At 36.8% G+C, this 21,120-nt stretch overlaps 1 protein-coding gene across 16 annotated transcripts in view; it reads left to right on the forward strand.

The window, feature by feature from the left end:
* Positions 1 to 11,508, forward strand: part of ptprsa (protein tyrosine phosphatase receptor type Sa) — a 254,745-nt gene extending 243,237 nt beyond the window's left edge. For all 16 annotated transcript variants that reach the window (XM_028028092.1, XM_028028091.1, XM_028028093.1 and 13 more), the window contains 3 exons: positions 1,076 to 1,230; positions 7,263 to 7,398; positions 7,497 to 11,508. In XM_028028092.1, the coding sequence (XP_027883893.1) occupies positions 1,076 to 1,230; positions 7,263 to 7,398; positions 7,497 to 7,565 (360 nt within the window). In that variant the 3' untranslated portion in view covers positions 7,566 to 11,508. The remainder of the gene's footprint in view (positions 1 to 1,075; positions 1,231 to 7,262; positions 7,399 to 7,496) is intronic.
* The last annotated feature ends 9,612 nt before the right edge of the window (positions 11,509 to 21,120 follow it).

The following is a 21,120-nucleotide window of genomic DNA, read 5'->3' on the forward strand; positions in this document are numbered from 1 at the left end:
CGTGACATTAGTGAAGAAAAAATCAACTGATAGAATAACTTAGTCATTCAATATGTTCAGGTGGTCAGATGACTTCTCAATGTGGCTAAATTTGAACCTGACCATCTGCACCAACTTCAGAACACAGCACTGGCCCCATAGACTTGAACAGGAGACTTTAGGCAAGATGGGTGCATCACTTCATCTTACTCTCTTCTTACTCTGATGTAACCATCTCTCTGGAAGAGGGTAAATCTGGGGTCATCGAGAGACACGACCTTCTTCCATCTCTCCAGAGTCCAATTTTTATTCTCCCTTGTAAATTGAAGCCTTTTTTCAGCAGCTAGCTTTCCTGATAAGTAGTTTTCTTATGGCTAGGCAGATGTTCAGTCCCAATCCCTTGAGTTAACTTGAATTCAGTTTATTTGTACAGTACCAATTCACAACAAGTGGCATCTTTAGGCACTTCAAAAAAGAAAACAAGTTCCCCTTGCATTGTGCATGTGGAAATGTTCTTACATATAAACGTAACCTGTAGTTCTGCTGTTGTTTTTCTTCGATTTGTTTTCAACTACCACATAAGTGATTGGCAATCAAGATTATTCTGGATTTTTTTCGACCAGATTTCTTCCTCTAATGGTTACAATGGTTTCCCACTTTTTCTTTTTCTTTTTAATAATGTGTTGAACTGTTCTTAACAGTTTTAGTAGTTTCTGCAAGCTTAGATGTTTTCTTTGCTTGATGCCTGCCAATGGTTTGTCCTTTCTTAAACAGATCTTAAACGCTTTTTCCACAACCGTGGCTGTGTCTTTCGACCTAGTTCTTTTTGAAATGAGAAACTATTCATTGCATCAGCGGGGGTTAAATTGCTTGCTGGTAAAATTTTATCACTCATGCAATAATTATACAATAATTATCTGACCTACTTTCTTAGTTACTTTAAATGGTGACTTCTTTTTGTTCGCCCTGTGTTTCTATTTTAAATGTCTTCAATGAGAGCAAAGTGGAACTGTCGTCAAATTCCTTGTTTGCATGGACAAACTTGCCAAATAAAGCTTATTCTTATTGTCCACTTTATCTTCATTTTATTTTGCAGGATGGCCAGTCCAGGACAGTAAGGCAGTTCCAGTTTACTGATTGGCCAGAACAAGGTGTACCCAAATCCGGAGAGGGATTCATCGATTTTATTGGCCAGGTTCATAAAACCAAGGAGCAGTTTGGACAAGATGGACCCATCTCTGTACATTGCAGGTAATGTGTCATATGTTATTTCATGCACAAAGGGTTGCAAACAAGTCACTGTGTAATTAGCCATTTTCTAGTTTTAAAGCAAGTATCCCAAATAAATATGTTGAAACATAATAGAAAATTAACATGCAGTTATTTTTATTTATCTTTAGTTTTTTCAGCCAGTTTTCTCCAAACATTACTACGCTTTACCAACTTTTATTTTTAAGCATGTTTTTGCTGTATTGTATTTCAACAAATGCTCATGTTGATGGACTCGGAGAACAAAATTGTTCTAACAAAAGATAAGCTTTGGTCTACGTAGCACTGTACAGTGCACAAATAGTTCTATAGTGTGAGCATTTTATGAGGTATATGGCAGTAATAAAATTCAATATTTTCATTGTTGGCATCCTGGTAGCAACGTGTATTTATAAGCCTCATTTGTATATTGTTTTTATATTTCTTAAAATTCTTACATTATGGCACCTAATACATAGATGGATTCTCCTAAAACATAAGCCTTAAAATATTTTACCTCCCACACCCTTTTCAAAAACATTTCATTACATTTCTTTAAAATATCAGTCCTTAAAGAGATTACTAAAAAGTGAATAGTAAATTGTGGTTTAGTTAACATTTCATTTTAACCCTGAGTTGAACTCCAAAGACATAATCAGGGTCAGATAACCCCTGTAGATAATTTTTGTTTCTTTGGACTGCTCCTTTTGCAGTGGAGTTCTAACTCCATGATTCCTCCTCAACTTTTTGCCACTGTGGAACGCAACCTCTGCTCCTGAACGGGTTCTTCTACATAATTGAAAAGTCTCAGACGAGGCTTAGTATTTGAAAAAGTGGAGATGATAAAATGAGAGCCCTTCTTGTGGTTTTTGTGACCATTTCATGTTGCATTTCTTATTTTTATGCTTATGCTTCCAAGGAGACTTACATCATTAATTTGGCCAGCTGGATTAGGGTAGAAAGTCAGATTATGTATATTCATTGTTAGACCTTGAAGAAGACCCATCTCAAAGGTTCTGACTTCCTGTTGATTTACAATAAATTTTGTGTTCGTCTCTGGTTTAGCATGAGCTACAAGGCTAGAAAAAAGAAAAGCAGTGTGAACTTTGATACATGTTTTTGTTGTACCAATGGGGTTAAAAAATAAATGCATGGTGTGTTGACAGAATTATTTCTTTTTTCATAAAGACATTTGACTATTGAGCCAGGTAGTCATTTCTGCTTTACATTACTATCACATAAGCACCATTACATCATGAAGCATGACATCAGCTTCCTTGTGTTAAAATCAAAAATGATGTCACCCACTTGAAAATGATCCTCTGGAGGTTGTAATATGTGTAACGGAGGCTCCAAAACATTTTACCCTTCTGTGAGACTGTTGAAAAGGGGAAGGATTTCTTACTGTGTTTGGTGTAGGTATTGCAGCACGGCTGTAAAAAAAAAGGCACTCCGCCTATCAAATCCAAGATTCGCATACCCGCTCCTTTTAATGATCACATTAAAAATCCTAAACGTTTTTTGAATTAACTAATGTCAGTTTACTGCAAACATTACTGCACTCTGAGCAAGAAGTGTCAAAGTCATTTTAATTTTGCGTCAAATCAAGATCTTGCATGTTCTCAAGGGCTGGCTATGCCAGAATCTATTACTAAAATCCATGAACAAACTTCAAGAATATTAATAAACAGCTGTCTCTGCATCCGATAAGTACTCTGAGATTTAAACAATATTGAACACCTTTTCACATTGATCAGTCCCTAAATGGTGTTGCAATTGTTTTTCAGATTTTTTGTTGAAAATGTTCAATAATTTTATAATTATGGATTAGCGTGAAAAAGTTTGAGGACTTGTTGATTTTGTGTGAATTTCCACGATTGCAAAATTGTGAAAAACGAGTCTGGAGGGCCACATAAAAAGCTTCCATGGCCCAGATTTGACCCCTGTGCCTTGAGTTTGACACGCATGCTCCAACACACAATATACAAAATAACTATAAGCAATGTCTTTATGTAAATTACGATGCTTTGCAAATCCATTTCTGTGCAGTGGTAACCTTTTTAAGGTTGTTATGACTCAACCTCTACCTTGAATGTGTTTTAAAGGGATATTATGTGATAGACTAACCCATAATAATCATATAATTGAAAAGCTGAAATAGAAGGATATGTTTAGAAAATGTTTTACAAATGCAAAACTGAAAAATGCAGCATATACAAATGTTCACCCCCTGATTCAGTACGTTGTCAAGCCAGGTTTCGCTGTAATTAAAGCTCTAAAGTGTTTTGTCATGTGCCTTTCCAAGCTTTATATGTGTTGAGACACACATTTTTGCCAACTGTCAGATTAGATGGGCAGTGTCAACATCAAAGTCTTGCCACAATTTCTATGTTGGATTTAGGTCTGGAGTTTGACCAGATCTAACATATATCTCTTGACTAAAACCATTCATTTGTAAGTGTGGACATGTTTGAGGAGACCTATCCTGCTGAAAGTTAATACTTGCTACAGTTTAAAGTCTTTTAGATGCTCTAATACGGCGTTTCCCAATTCCGGTCCTCAGGCCTCCCTGCCCTGCATGTTTTAGGTGTTTCCCTTCTGCTACACACCTGGATTGAATATATGGGTGATCAACAGGTTTCTGCAGCACTTGATGGTCATGCAATCATTTGAATCAGCTGCTCTGGAATAGAGGCACATCTAAAACATGCAGAGCAGGGAGGCCTGAGGACCGGAATTGGGAAACGCTGCTCTAATAGCTTTACTTTCTGAATTGCCATGTGTTTACTGCCTTTAATCTCGCCTGCAACTTTAACCATTTTCAGTATCTTAAAAAAGCAAAGTAATCGCTACAGCATGATGCTGCAAGCACTATACTTCAAAGTGGAAATGGTTTGTTCAGGGTGATGTGCAGTGGTAACTTTTGCACTTTGCTAGTTTCCAAAAAGTTACATTAAGGTCTCATCTTATACAAGTTTGGCTGTGTTATGCCTTTTGGAAAACTGAAAATGGGCTTTCTGTCCATATGAAAAATCCTTTCCTTGCCCAGTTTGTCAGCTTGGATACATGGTAATTACTTGGTAGATTTGCAGTTGACATTTAAGGCATTAAATTTTTTAGGACCGACCTTCATTTGACTTTTTGCAAGTAGGTTTTTATTTGCAGAAAGCTTTGAAATCCATCTCTTATTTCTCCACATCTTTGTGTAGATAATCCCCAAATAAAGATGTGTTTGTGTGTCCACAAACACTTTCAAGTCAATGGAAAAATGTGAAAGGGATGAATAGTTTCACAAGCTACTATGTGTTAAATACCTCAGAATACAAAAGCCAAGTAATTGCACAGGTTTAGTTGCTATTTTTATATTTTTATGTCTGATATTCATATGTATTTTGTTATTCAGGATCTAGGATATTGAGGTCTAGGAAGAAAAATCTGGACATCTGTCATATGAGAGTTTTTGAATAGAGAAGACTAAAATAATAGTAAATAGACAAAATCCAGAAAATCAGTCAAATAATATGGTTGTCAGACTGCTGTTGTGTTGAAGAGTTCTTATTTTGAAAACATATTTTTGGGGGGAATGGATTTTTGTTTTTATTTTGCAGTATAGCAGCCACCTTTCTCTTTTTTTCTTTTCCCCTCCTCTTCTGGGCTTTCTTATCTTCACGAGAAGAGCTTATGTCTCCCTTTTCTCTTACTCTTGCGCTTTCCATCACCAGACTTCCCAGTCTGTCATCTGCCTATTCCTTAATCCTCTCGCTCGCTCTTCTTTCCCATCCAGCCATTCTCTTGGATCTTTTTCCTCTAGCTCTGCCTCTTCCCCTCCTTTACGCTCCCTCTATCTAATAGCACCACATGCTTTTTGTTATTAATTGCATGAATACGTCCTGTGAATGGGGGGACACCAAATCCTCTCAGTCTGCGGTGGCTCACCGCTCTTTAAGATTTGGATCTGGAAAGGAGGAGGTTGAAGGAGAAGTCCCAGGAAGCATCTTTGGGTGAGCTAGGATTTTGCACCTGATGGAGGGGCGATTGCACTGCGTGATTAGAGCGCTGTGTTTGCTATTGTTTAGATTTGGTGAAATAATATGAGCAGCATTTGTCGACCAACACACACACCCAGTTGTCAGCTACAGTGTCTGCAACCATCATTTTCACTCCTCATCCTACAAAGTGGCATCAAAGGCAAGAAGCTCAAATAAATCTGTTGTCATATCAATTATTGTTCCATTGGTGATGTGGAAGTCATTTCGCAGCAAAGCAGCTTACAGGGCCAACTCTCAAGTATTTCAGTTAAAACTTGAGCTGTATTTCTGGGAACCAGCAGCAGGCTAGATTTTTTTTCCCTTCCAACACATGGAAAGAGGCGCTTAATGAGACTAAATGTTGTTTGTGTGTATGTGTGTGATTTGCAATGTGTGCATGTGTCCTTGAGGACAAGAATGGAGGCACATGTATAAGTGGATTCGCAGGGTTCTTGCATGCAAATTGTCTCCTTGCTGCCATTGTTCTTGTTACCTTGAGCATCATTACTTGCTGTGGATTTTTGTTGTTTTCTAGGAAGTCAGAGCTATCAACATGCAGAGTTTTTACAACTCTGCATGTTGATATCCTTCTGTTCCTTGATAATGTTTGTGTTTGTCATGAGGTGTATTTTATGAAAAGTTTGAATTTTATAAAATTTGAACTTACCTTTCAGGTGTAATTTGAATGCAGAAGGAATGATAAGGACACAAGGGAAACATAGACCAACTTGACCCAAATAAAGCAGAATATCATCAAACAGTTAATTCACTTCAGTAATTCATTCAAAAAGTGAAATTCAGATATTTGACAGATTTATTAAACACAAAATTATATATATTTTTTTCATTTAGGTTTTCATGATAATGGCTTAAAGGATAATGATTCTCAAAAATTATGTTCCTCATAAAATTTAAACAAAAATGTACATAGAAATAAATTTAAAAATATGTATTTAAAGGGAGAAAGTTTAGGCAAACATTTACATGAAAAGCAGAAATTCAGTGTTCAGTATGGGCAAGAATGCTGAGTTGACCGCTGCGCAAAAGGTTATTAACTCTTTTGAGAAGGGTTTCAGGAGGGTCATTGCTAAAATATCTTGCTATTCTCAAGGATATAAATGGAAAGCTAAGTGGAAGAAAAAAACCGCAGCTGAGAAAAGGTTTACAAACAACAGTGATAGACACAGCCTTAAAAGATGTGTGAAACAAAGATGTTGAAGTGTTTGGAAGAGATCCGTAGTATGAAGACTGTGGTTGGAGCACATCAAAGCTCGTCAGACACACACACACACCCGTTCAAGACATGGGTTACAAGTGTTACATTTCTTGAGTTAAGCTACTGCTGAACCAGACACAATGTCTCTGGTTATTGACTGGTGCAAAATCCACTTTTTGGATTAAAGTGAAGAAAGTAAATTTTCCATTTCAATTGGAACATTAAGATCCCAGAGTCTGGTATTAAAAACACAGACAGCCGTCTAACAGCAGGATTTATAGCACTTCACACTTTCCTCTACTGAAGAGCTTCATGGAGATGCTGATTTCATTTTTCCAACAGAACTTGACACCTACCCACACTTCCTAAAGTATTAATATTTGGTTTAATGACCATGGGATCACTGTTTAATTGACCAGCAAACTTCTCTGCCCTAAAACCAAAAGATGATCTGGTGGAAGACGATGAGATACACCAGACAGCAATGTACATGTGCTCAAGGTTATTGTTAAAGCAGCTTTGGCTGATCGCCTTCTTGCATGTAAAGGGAGTATTAGTCATGTATTCAGTGCACATATTGTATAGCGCCTGGGCATCATTTTCAATGCTTTTTTCAAAGGTCTTGACTTTTCTGAAAAACAGAATGATTGAAATAAAGTCACTTTTCATTCATAATTTATTGATATGGACCCACACTCGTTCCAGGACAGGTGTTTTTTTTTTTTGTATGTGTCTGCAATGAGCACAATTCTTCATCTTTTTTGTTTCTCTTGCATGATTCTTAAATCTAGTGCTGGAGTGGGAAGAACTGGAGTCTTCATAACCCTCAGCATCGTCCTGGAGAGAATGCGTTATGAGGGAGTGGTAGATATCTTCCAAACAGTGAAGATGCTCCGGACGCAGAGGCCAGCTATGGTCCAGACTGAGGTGAGAAATTTTCCAAGACCGACAAAAAGTTGAACACTTTCTTGTTGGTGTAAATGCAAAACAGTTACTGATGCTTTTTTTTTTTTTTTTTTCTACAGGACGAATACCAATTTTGCTATCACGCAGCTCTGGAGTACTTAGGAAGCTTTGATCACTATGCAACGTAAAAAGCCATCTCCTCCCCTCAGAATCCTGTTGCCCCCTCCTCTCCCAACTCAACGGTTTCCTGAGCCATAGAAACGTTTCAAATTTGAAATGACAGCGGTTGATCATTTTACCACTTCTTGTTCAGAAACACCAAACAGGATCCTGTAAATTTTTAGAAAATAATACCCGATACGACCAGAAAAAGAGAAATTCCAATTCAGACTCAAGGCAGAGAGGAAAATTGCCCATGATTTCAACCTCAGACAATTTTCAGCAACAAGCAACCAGAGGCTGTGGCTCACGCTGTGGGATGGGTATCAATCAAAGTGTCGGACTGCTTACCTTACCTCAAGTGTTTCAGTGGAGGAAGTTGTAAACATTCGTGGACATTTCTCTTCTAAAAAATATCTTTATGATGCAGCGGCAACAAACAACCGCAATCGAAGGAAAAATGGAGTGAAAATCAAAGAGAAGCAGGTGGATGTAGCCAAGACTGGGACATATGCCTGTTTTGGATGTAAAAAAAAAAGGGTTTAAGTGTTTCTATTGACTGTTTTTGAGTTTTATTCTGAGAAATGGCCAAACCGCTGCGATTCCTAGGTTTCCCAAACTTTGGTCATTTGGTCATCAACTGAAACAGAACAAGAAAACCGGCCATTAAAAGGAAACCTTGAGTTTCTACACAATTCTACATACAATTACATTATGAATAGTTGTGCAGAAAACGTCCTCTTCAATTTAAGAAAATGTCACCAAACTGCCTGTAAGCACAAAGAGCTTTAAGAAAGCACACTCCCAGTGGTTGTCAAAAAGAAAGCAGCAGCACATATCGTAAATTTGTTCCATTGTATTAATGTGTAAAGCCTGCTTCCTAAGCCAGGTGACCCTAGTAGAGTTAAAATCTCACCAGGATATTTCCAGGAAAAACTTCCTCCAGAAAAAATGGCAAAGATTAAGGGAAAACCATGTCAGTTGTAAGAATTTTTGACTTTGCCTCTCATGTGGATGATGCAAACAGTAACCTTGTCCCATGTTTTTTAACAATCTTGTCTCTCTCTTGAACCATGGCGCCAAGGGGCTGATGCAGAAAACATCCACCTTCAGTCCAGTGAGGAGAAAAAGCTTTGGAACAACCAAACAAAGAAACGCTGCCAAATTTGGGCCTTTCTTTGTGTACAGTGACCAACAGTCATCATCATTGTTTGGAACTTTTTTGTCTTTTGAGGACAAAAATCTATTTTTCTTTTCTCTCTTTAAGTTCTCTCTTCTGTTAAAAACCAAACATGCTGCTTATCTTGTGTATGCTGAGCGTGTGACTTTTTGGATAAAGAGAAAACTGATGAACAAAAAAAATGCCAGCTCTGCCAACTCCTTGCGCCCAGGTGGGCATGACAGAAACGCATCCACACAACGTCATTGTCCACCGCTGCTTTTTTATCCAGTTTTCATTTTTCCCCAACCTCCTCTATATTCAGCTCTATCATTGTACAAGAAACTCAAGAGCGGCAAAGACCGCCTGCAATTGCAAAGTTGTACATTAACGTTGTTGATGAATTGGCCCCGAGTTTCACTGTATGTGTGGTTGGTAACTGGTCGACAAACAAAACAAGACGCTTTGATGTTTTCCCCCTCTATTTTATAGACGATGACCCAGTGGGTGACACAGCCAGAGCAAGTAGCCACGTCGGATCCCAATGCAAAATTTCTCTTGTTACTTGCACATCCCCAGGGCAAAACAGAGAAAAAGCTTGAAACAAACACCCCAATTCAACTGCAAAAAAAGAGAAAATAAAAACTAAAATCACCAAGTTTTTATGTCAAAGACGTCGCTTTGGTACACATGAGCAAATGGATTCTGTGAGGGCTTTCTGGCAGATGTGCACAAAAAATACCACAAAGCTATGGACAGAACTGTGTGTGATCTTTTCTGATTTCCAAAAAAGCCTTATTGTTATTGTAACACTATGAAAACATTAATGTTGTATTATGATGACTTATTTTACATGACATAGTTAGCTTTTATTTTCTGCTTCTGGTTTAGTTTTTTTTCTAACAGAGATGTGTTTGTCACATTTTTTTTAATTAGCAGAAAAAAAGAGAAATGCTTATATGTTCATATTGTGTTAAAAGACATTCTATTTTTTCACCGTAGAAATCCTAAGTATAACATGACAGTGTAGGGGTACATGTATTTCTATATATAGATATAAAGCTATATCTATATAGAGAGATTGATAAATGCCTACTTACGCATGCATATATATTTAAATGCAGAATCAGAAGATATATCCAAACAATTAGTGTGAAATAACATTTTCTTTTCATTCAATTTGTTTTATACCTGTTATCTTTAGTCTTTAAAAATATGTTTGTTTTTTTATTATTATTGTTATTATTATTATTATTATTGTGTAATTCTGGAGACCCTGAATGTCTCTTCAAGAAACCTGAGGGGATGCCATCTTTGTGTCTGATCTTGTTTTTTGCTTTTGTCCATTGGAATTAACTTGTACCCATAGGGGCACTATTTTGAAACATTGTCCTTCATCATCACTAAACTGTTATGTTTGGTTGATTCTTGTAATCTGTTCTACAACTGTCGGGGTTTCATCACTCAGCATTTTTAATGTCTATATCAGGCCAATGATGTACTGTACCTTGTATGATTCTGTACAGACCGTAACCCTCACAATCTGAAGAAAAATCCTCTTAAAGTTCTTTTTTTTACTTATATTTTCAGACATAATGTTACCATTGATTTTATTAGACATCCACTATGATCTAGAGTATATGTGTAAATAAACAAATATATATAGAATATATGTATCATTTGACCCTAAAGATCTCATACTTTTAGCGGGGAACACTAATGCACAGATCAAAGTTCTGCTCATTTCCAGCTTCTTGGTGTTTGTGAAACCTGTTTTCTCAAGCCTTCTTTCTCCAGCTCTGCTCCCTGGTCTTTAATTACCTCTCTCTTTTCTGCCTTTAATTTCCCCTGCTAGCAGTCAAACTGGGAAACGTGCCAGCCTATGTTCCCACACCCATTGCCTGAATGAGGGGAACATAAATGCGGATCGGTGATCCGCGAGTTGGATTAGACCAATATGTTGGTTCACTCTACCAACTAACCACAAGAATCATTAATCATTTTCAGCATAGAAAACATTTACTAAAGGAGCCTCATAAGAAAAAACTACAAGGGCATAGATTCCTGGAAGTACTACTTTTCTCAGAGGTATTTCACAGATCTCTGCAGGAATGCCAAATGTCTAACTACCTGCAATCACAAGGTGTTAATCCATTATGTATGATTAGCGAGAATGAAAAAAAAAAAAAAGGTCATACACGCTTCAGTTGCAACATTTAAAATTATTTTTCTCCCTGTTGCCTTGTATAAAATCATGTTGTTTTTTGTTTAACCATTGTTCATGATGGGATGCAGAAAGAAATCAGAACTCAGATGAAACACAGTAGTGGGATGCAACCAAGGACGGACTGAAACTACCAAAAACATGCTGCAAATTCACGTGTAAGGTTTCACGATGAACTCTAACCTGTCAGAATTTATAGAGACTGGTTAAAGGGCCAACGCCAAAATTTGAAGCGGTGGAAGCGTCTTAAAGCTTGTGCAATGTGTTATTCTTTTGGTTTCAAGTAAAGAGTTCAAGTAAAGATGCTAACTCTTGAAAACAACCACAAAATTATCTGGAATATGTTGCTAAATATTGTGGAAAGGTTAAGGAGTAACAGTGACCATAAAAAACTCATTAAAAAGAACTAAGCTTATATAGTACATATCGACAAAAGAACCGAAACTCAGCAAACCATTTTTCCTTTATACGAGGGCCAAGTGCTACCACTTTCAAACTGTTACTTCTAACTGAAACAATAATTGGTTAAAAGCCACTGTGTATGTAGATATGTTGACTTTGTATTAAAGAAATGTTGTCTGAAAACCGTTTTACATGTTTTTTTTCTGTCTTCCAAAACATTTATCCTGATATTGTATTCAAAAGACTTTATTTATCCCCTGGGGAGCAGTTAAAAGGAGGCACATGGAGTATTCTTAAAAATAAATACAAGATAAAATAAGGAAATGAAAGGAAACTGCAATATAAATTATAAATTAACAAGGCCCAAATGAGCATGGAGGTAGTTAAGTCTGTGCAATTAAAGTCCTGTGGAATGGGGCAATGTATTTGAATGAGGGTTGGGCATGCAGGGTGTGAATATATATGTATTGGGTGGGGCAATGTGTGCTTAACAGCAACATTATACAGTGGCAATAAGTACAGTTGAAACCCAATATTTACATACAGTGTTCCATCCATCCATCCATTTTCTGGTCACCCTTGTCCCTAATGGGGTCGGGAGGGTTGCTGGTGCCCATCTCCAGCTACGTTCCGGGCGAGAGGCGGGGTACACCCTGGACAGGTCGCCAGTCTGTCGCAGTACATACAGTGTTGTAAAAGAAATAATTTTTTTACTCATTGTCTTGCATTACATCTGACTAACCTTGTAGTGCTTTATATCAGTTTATATTACCAAACTTGCGTATTTCTTTTTTGCTAGATGGCAGAATAGTGAAACATACTTTTAGATAAAACTTTTAATGTTTTTATGAGTTAAGTCAGAAATTTGGGGGATTTTTCAGACATTTCTCTCACTCTTTGCTGGAGTTTCAGTTCATTCCTGCTAAGTGGTGTAACTAATTAAATATGACCTAAAGTACTCTGCAGGACTGGCATTAGTACTTTGTGCTAGCCAACATTAATTTATATTAACCCATAATGTTGTTGGGGTTGTGTTTTATTGCTGTCGAGCTTCCCCATTTTCCCTCTAAATGTAGAAGACATGGTGTGTCACAAAAAAAGTAAAAATCTTATTATTCTGGTATTCAGCAAATAGAAGTAATTTTCCTAACGGAAACTGACCTATAACAGTAAATGTGTATTTTCATTCAGTACAAGACAGAGAAGCGTTAATGTCTCTTTTACAGTGCCTTCACAAATCTGATTTCAATAGTAACAAGTTAAAGTGTCATGTAAAAACATATGAAAGCGTTTAAGATATTTGCCATTAGGCTACAGTCACAGTTGCTCTCTTGGCACACATGTTGATATTGTTCATACACTCATGCTATGTCATTGTACGTGTAAATTTCTGTCTTGAGGGGTTTACAGTACAGTCTGCCGTGTTATAGGGTCACATATTCATTGTTTCCTCATTCAGCAGGATGTTTCACTCATGTTTTCATGACTTGTTGAGTCTCTTGTTTCTTGACCCATTTTCTTTAAACTGTGTTTTTGGCATCAAATTGTCAGCTCATCCCCCCCACCTCTATCACCAATCAATCCTGTGTGGAGTCGCAGGTTGTGGATCGTCCCTCACGTGCCATGGAGCAAGGCATGGAGCACACTCTAGACAAGGGTGGTCTTTAAAGGACTACTGCTGAGTCAACCCAGCACGAACAATGGCAGTTTTTCTGCCTGAAAGGGATAAAAGTTTGAGAAGTCTTCTGAAAAATATGTTCAAGCAGGATGATCTGGCTTAAACAATATAGTTGATAACCTAGCCCGCAAAAACCTGCAACATATCATTCAAAGTCAAAGGAACTTTCATCACGGTGATGGTTATTCAACATTGTTAAAATAATATAATACAGCAAGATCAATATGTACACTTATCAAAGATTGTACTGATAGTCATTCATGAACCAATTAGGACTTTATTTTCAATTACTTTTCTTTTAAAACAGTAGCCAATGGTAATTCTAATCTGCTAATTTTCAATTTCCTACAATATGCTAAATGGCTAATTCTAGCTTGAACATTAATAGCTTTCAGCTGTCTTATATTTTCATATTTCACTTGTACTCTATAACTTTGTTAGTGCCAATAGAGTTGTTTTGTTTTCATCTCTGGTTTTGAAAAATACGTCAGTACCTCTGTGTGAAGCTTCTATTGAGCTTTGCTTTCATGTCTAACAATCACAGTATGCAGCCTGATGCCTTGGCAACTCAATATTTATTCTCACGCAAATCTTTGGATTCTGCGTGGCAACCTGCTAGTAATATTTTTATCTGTGTTTAATTTCTGAATTAGGAATTATTTTTAAAAGATGTATTAACATAATCAAGATGTTTTCAAAAATGTTCAAATAAATATTTGAATAGAATTACTGAATTAGTAAATATAATTACATTAATTTTTTTGTCTTTTTCCATCTGTTAATATAGAAATTACTGTTGTTAAGCCATACTAGTCTAATTGCATCAACACTTGCTTTGTAGCTCGGCAGACTGGAACCTGCATCCTAAAATAAATAAATATGTGAGCCGCAGGACAAGTGACGAAGCAAACAGATGGTGCATCCTTTTGTTGATAGATGACTTGATTAGCTCCCGCCTATATTTATCCACCAGCCTCTTCACAAACATCCTGGTGTGTCCTTAAGCCCCTCTTGAAGCTTGATAAATGCCAACCAGCCAATCTGATATTGGTGCAGAGGTAAACCCCTCACCTAGTGGTATTTGCTCTCTCGTCTGTCTCAGGAGAAGGTCTTCAAATAACTGCTAACCTTAAAGTAAAAAATATTAGGTTTGATTGAGTTGAGACCAAAAGTTTTGCATTTCACTATTGTTCTAAACTACTAGATTTCTAATATCGTGTGATTTGTATATAAGGAAGGAGTACTTTTTATAACTACCACAGAAAAATAAATTAAAAGTTTGGCCTGGAGTTTAAGACTCCAAGTATCAAATATTATTAAGCAAAATATCATGGTAAATTTAAAAATATAGATTAAAATGGTTGTAATGGTAAAATATCTTAAAGTGAAAATATCTTAATCTATTATTATGACACTAATCAAAAGTATTGGCAAATATAATATATTATGCTTCAAACTAAAAATTAAAGTGGTTATTGTGCCTTTAAAATATATATATTGTAATGACAAAAATATGTATCCTTTGTGAATAAGAACTACTACCTCTTCATTTTTAAATATGTCCCTGAAAAATTGTTGAGCCATCAGGTCAGCAGACTTTCAGAATGTAGAATTATCTCAATGACATGTCCCTGCCTGGTTGGTAGACCAGAGGAGGTTGTTATGGGAAACCAAAGGCAACAAGCTATCCACAGCTTACATACAAACATGTACAAGGTACTCTAAGAGTAGAGCTTCTGTTGCTTTTTTGCTTGGACCACATTGGTTGTCTTTGAAGCTTGGTCTCATATCCCTATTGTGGATTTCCCTCTGTTCCTTCTTTCCATGACTGATAAATACCCGTGACCCTTGCAGATCAGAGATTCTCTGACCCAGTTGTGCAGCCATACCTGTGTGGCCCTTGTCAAGTTCACTCATATCTTTATTTTTGCCCATTTTTTCTTCTACTATCACATCAACTCAGGGGACAAAATGTTCACTTTCTGCCAAATGTGCCCCAACTAATAGTCGATGCAATGATGAAAAGTATTACCTCACCTGTTAGGTCATACAGTAATGCCTCTCTGGTGTAATTCTGTCATCCTGGAGTAACTTAAAATTGCTTATTCTTCTCTCACCTTCTTTGTAGTGTACATTAAAATATATAAATTTGAGCAAACTGAATCCTTTTGACATTTTTAGGTTAGTAAATATTGACCTTGAGAAATAAAATTAGAAAGATATTTATAGACTATGTTTAACAAAGTCTCTGCTGAGACAAAATGTGTGACCCACTTTATATCCCCTTGTGCCATCGATCCTTTCATCTAGTGACAAAATGTGAAACTGTACATCAAAAAAATCAGTTTAAATTATATAACCTTAACTGAATGTGTATCCTCAAAATTGATATTTTATGAATATTCATTCTGTTGTTGCTTACATATAGATTAGATGAAAATATACATGTTAAACCCAGATTATAAACTCTCACTGCAAGCTGTGAAAACATTCGGCAAAGTAGAAAAGTGTTGTCATTTTTCAAAGGGTAATATACACACAATGGCACCTCTTATTTCAAGAAAGATGTTCCTAATTGTCCGTTCTGAGAGATATTCGAGTCCTTTCTGTTGTAACAGTGGCAAGCCAACAGACCGAGTATGAGGGTAGGCGAGGAAGTGAATTAGGGCAGCGATTATGCAGTGATTCAGACAGCAGCTCATTAGGACCCAGCTAAGCAAGCAATCAACGAATCGATGTGACAGTGGACCCAAAAGCCACAGAAATTTGTAATAAATGGCAAAGCGATAAATTGGATTATCCACAGCCCCGTGGCCAAGCTCTTTCCTTTTGCAAATGACAAATCAATCCAATCACGCTATGAAAGAAAAAAAAAAAACCCAGAGAACCAGAAAAGGCGCCTTGTGTTGCACCGACTGGGGAGGTTGTCCATCTGAGGAATGCGTCTTGTTAAGGGTGTAGCTATCCAGAGGTCATTTCGGTATGATATTCAGGGCTCTAAAATATTCATGGCAGCCCATTAGATGTTTATGACTGCCATTTATATGAGAAGATTTACCGACATTTGAACTGCAGCCAGAATCATAAACGTGTCAGGCGGGCCGCAGTGCTACATGTTTACTGATTTGCCGCGCAGAGCGCAGCTCAGTATGGATGATGTACATGAGCAGCCATGGAGCTCCAATAAATAAAATGCAGAGAGAGTAGAAGATCTTCTAACTCCTTGTGTCTCTTGTACTTGTGTTCAAAGCATGAGCGATGGATCTGCTCCATTAATCCGTCAAATCACTGTCACTGTATGCCACTATTCATAACCGAGAACCAGGATGACATTCTGATGGACAAAGAAGGGAGGATGGATGGTTTATAAACTGTTCAAACATACAACAGCTCAGCTGGTAAAATTGCAATACAAAGATTTGGCATTTTTGTTTTTGCTCTTAACAAAAACAAAAATGCCAAAGGACTTTGCTGCCATCTGCAGGAAAAGGTGTCACATTTCATCATTGTGCCTAAGCAGTTGTTTGCATTCAAGTAATTCGAAGATTAATATAGAAATTATTAAAAAGCTTTGTCTTCTCCAGAGGCTTTTGTGTTCACTATGTTAATTATACCTTTTCAAGAAAATCTATAGTGATATGCTACATCAGTACCAATGTATGCATTCTAGGTCCTAAAAATAAATGTAATTTTGACTATGATAAAGGAAATATAATTTTACAAAAGCTTAATGAGGATTGAAGAGAAGCCAGTTACCTGCTGTCACATGGAAGCAGTACATGGGGGAACCTGGAAACTGATAAGACGTAGTTTCAGCATTTGTGGTTTGTTACATCCTGTTGTCTGTCTTATGTTCTCTGTTTCTGCTTTGCCGCCTCTGTGTGCAGTCACAGCTGTTCTTTTCGAGGCAAAACACAGAATAAACACAAGCCTTTAAAGCTAGCATAACTTTAAAGGTTACTGTGGTTTACTGTGGAAATTATATATTTAGGGTGAGATGTGTAGTGTTAGTTTTTTGCAAAGCACATAGTTGTGCAATAAGCCCATAAATACCACTATGGGGCAGTTTTGTGGAGTGCACAGTTAATAGTTGTCTTGTTGACTTATTCTCCTACCTAAGTGGTACATGTTCAAAGCTTGGGATCTTGTTTCTGATTTACCTTATTTTAAACTTCTCCACAACTTTATCTATGATGTGTTTATTGTATTCATTGATATGGTCTGTCCACTAATGTTCTCTACCAAACCTCTAAGACCTTCACAAACAGATGTATTTATACAGAGATTCATTTCATCTTTGGACTCTATTTAGTAATTTTGTAATTTAGTGTAATCAATTGTTGAGCCAAATAGCTGTTATAATAATAATAATAATAATATTCCTTTATTTAATCAGGTAAACCCCGTTGAGATCTAGATCTCATTTTCAAGCGGGACCTGAAACAAACTTCACTCCCCGTCGGGGAATCGAACCCTGGTCTCCCGCGTGACAGGCGGGGATACTCACCACTGTACTAGAAGAAAAAGAAGAAGAATTACTTTATTCTTCAGCAGGGAAATTATTTCGCAGTTACAGCAAGAATTCTTTATACACAGATTAACACACACACGACAGGCAGGCAGCCAGCGCCATTTTTGAAGGCAAAGGTCATCGGGACCGGGTGTCGAACCCGCGACGTCCGCGGGTCTAAGGCCTCCAAATGTGGGGCGTGCTAACCCCCTGCGCCACCCCAGCACGCCCCAAGGAGATAAATTAATCTAACACTGTTAATCTAGCACAACATTTTATTTAGGTGAACCAAGGTAAAGGTAAAGGGGGGTAAGTACAGACAGTATGCTCACCAAAATAAATTAATAACCTGCATACTTTACTTTTTCTCTCACAAATATTCATTATTTTGTGTTAGCCTCAAATAATATACCATTACAATACATTTAAATTTGAGGTAGTGGGGAGAAAAAATGTGAAAAACTTTAAGAGGGATGAATACTTTTACAAGGTACTTTAACATGTTTAGTTGGTTTAGTTTATTACTTCGTCACCTTGTTCTGTTACAATAATTTTTTCTTTTGTTTTAGATTTTGTATCTGTTCATCCATCAAAACCTTGAAGTTTGATTTCTAGATTATTTAGGGAATTATAACATGGGAATGCAGCACACAAGGTTCCCTCACAGATTACTCTAACACAGCATGTGTATACAGATGAAAGTAGGTTTGACACAGTGGCTGTGAAGAAAGCACAAATCTCATCCTAGGTTTTTGTCACTACCAATTCCCATAAAAGGACAAGGAATGTCACTGGTATAAACGACTGTTATATAATGCCTTGGCTCTGATTAGAAAAGGTTCTCGCTTTCCAACCGTGAAAGTCCAACAGAAAAGTCTTAAAATGCTTTTCATGTTAGGAGAAAAACAACTTTATAGCTGCCTCTGAAAGCTCATTCGGACTTTGGTCTCAGATATCCTGTGGAACCACTGTGTTCATTAGTGTAACATGCCCAGTAGTATCCAGATAATGTTTCCGTAATGGGAAACATGTGAGAATTATGGCAGTGAATCAACCCCCACAATTCTATCTGTTCTTTTTGTGCTCTCAAGCGAATTTTACAGTAATAATTAAGGATACATGAAACCATCTGCATGGGAACCACTAAAGCCTTCTTGTACTCTTGTACATTTGAACACAATGATATCACATCCAGCAGAGTTAGAAGCTGAGAAATTGAGTTTGGGCTGAAAAATGGTGATAATGGGTTATAATTCTAGTTCAACCAGTTCAGGCCAGCCCCCCTACAGGGAGCTGCATGTATTCAGCATTACTTACACTCTGAAATGTGGACATTACACAATTTCTCATCATTCTGTCTCAATATGGTAATAAGAGGTCCAAAAAACCGATGTTTTAGCTGACCAGCAGCATTAATTTAAATTCACCAATTAGGGATTTCAGTCTGCACGTCCCAGACAGTCATTACAGCTTTAGTGGAGTCTTCTTATGCTTCTGCTGAAGACACTGACTTATGCTACATTACATTGTGTAGTAATGTACCATTCTACAGAGCTTAGTTTTATAACTTTTGGAATGTCAAAAGAAAAACATTGTGTGCTCAACCTTTTATTATCGACAACTAAGCACATTAAACAAGCTGATGATGCAACTTTTTTGATCATCATAAAAGTTGTATCATTATTCTTGTCTATATTAGAGCTCCACAAAATTTGTGGTCTTTGTTATGGACAAAATTCAGGAGTCCTAAGCTAAGAAGTCCCCATCAGCCAAACATAAATATTTTGGCCTTAATCAAAAAGCTGACTAGATGTTTAGAAGTCTTCTAGCCTTGTTAGGAGAAGCCAGGTTATGTAAATAAGAGTGACATAAAAAATGGGTCTAGTCATGCCTCAGACAGTGTTTCTATTTCATAATCAGTGAGCTATCCACTTTGAAATCTCCTTTTTTGGACTTCAAGTATGTCTTGTACTATATTTTATACTTTGGTACTTATGAATGCAGGTGCCGGGATATTAAATTGAAACAGATATTGTCACTTACTGTCTAACTAAGTTGGAGTGCTCAAAGAACATTTAAATTTCATTATCTGATGGTAAGTTGATGCTTTATTTTGAAAAACACAATTTAACAAGATGGATGAAAAAGTAACATAGCCAATCACGATGAAGCAGAACACTGAATTTTACACCACTAATCCCAGTAAATAATATATTGAGAAAGAAGACACATTGAAAACGACAAACTATTTGCTTCCTTTTAGTTTTAAAAACATATCCTAACATAATAAAAAAAGTTCATCAAGACTTTTTTTCTTGATGAACTTTCCTGTCATACCTCCACAGTATGACAGGATTTGATGTTGAACAAAATCCCCTTTACTTCTTCACTTTTAAACCATAAGTAATATGTTTTCAAAACACCAGCACATATAAGAAGAGGGGAAATAGTGAATATTTAAAATCATTTGGTGTCAAGTCACTGGCTCGCTACCAGTCATTGGCTACCAGTGACTGGTGGATGGATAGATGACATCCACCAGTCACTGAGGGTCTGAGGGTCCATTTAATTGTGACTCTCCGAATCCAGTTTCAGATTAATGAGAATTAGACTTTAAGCTGTCTGGTTTATGTTTGCTTATTTATGTTTGTTGATATGCTTTAATTATATAATCACATAGCAAAGTAAAGGCACTGTAGGAGAGACAGTGCTATTACTTATTGCTATCTCTGTGCCACTGAAATAACAATGACAGCTACTTTTAGTTATCTGAGCCTTTTAGCTGTCATGTACTTTTAATGTTGTCATTTAAAAGTACATGCTCTGAACCTATATATTTTTTTCCATAATGTTTTTTTATTCAAGATGTAGCAATAAAGCTGCAGTAAGTAACTTTTCTAAAAAAAAAATGTTTACACATTTGTTGAAACTGTCACTATGTCATGACAGTATGGTATGAAATAGATAATCTGTGAAAAAAATCTAGCTCCTTTGCCTTCTTGCAGGGCAAACTAGAAACAACCAATCAAAGTAAGGAGGCGGGTCTTAGCACTGTCAATCGCAATCTGTTGTGGCTTTGTTCATCTCTTGTTAACACAACCGTTGACAGCAGATTAGTAGTTTTCCTGTAATGGTAAGTTGTTTCTCCCCACTATCATATTTAGCAGCGAGTACATGAGATTGAGCAATGGCATTAAGACCTTTCACCTGGCTCTGACTGATTGGTGCATTTCTTCAAAAGGCAATAATTGTTCGGGGAGGAGGTGGAGGAGATCATCTGAGATATTTTCAGAGATGGTGACAGCTTGAACAAATATGTAGAAATCATTCTGTAAAGAAGTTACACACTATGGCTTTAAGAAAACACTTTTTCAAAACAGGTTGCATACGTTTTAGGTACATTTTTTCACTCACCTTATCTACTTAGCATATTTATGTAAAAAATAAATATAATATTTGAAATGGTAAAGCTTTATATATTGGACATTACTCTGCTCGTTCTTCAGTCAAAAAACCTGGAGACATCAGGAACAATTATACATGTGCCAATTGATTCTGACACATTTATTTTACATGTCATGTTTATTGACTAAAACAGCAAATAAAAACAA

The sequence above is a fragment of the Xiphophorus couchianus genome, chromosome 9, assembly GCF_001444195.1.
Source record: "Xiphophorus couchianus chromosome 9, X_couchianus-1.0, whole genome shotgun sequence".
NCBI lineage: Eukaryota > Metazoa > Chordata > Actinopteri > Cyprinodontiformes > Poeciliidae > Xiphophorus > Xiphophorus couchianus.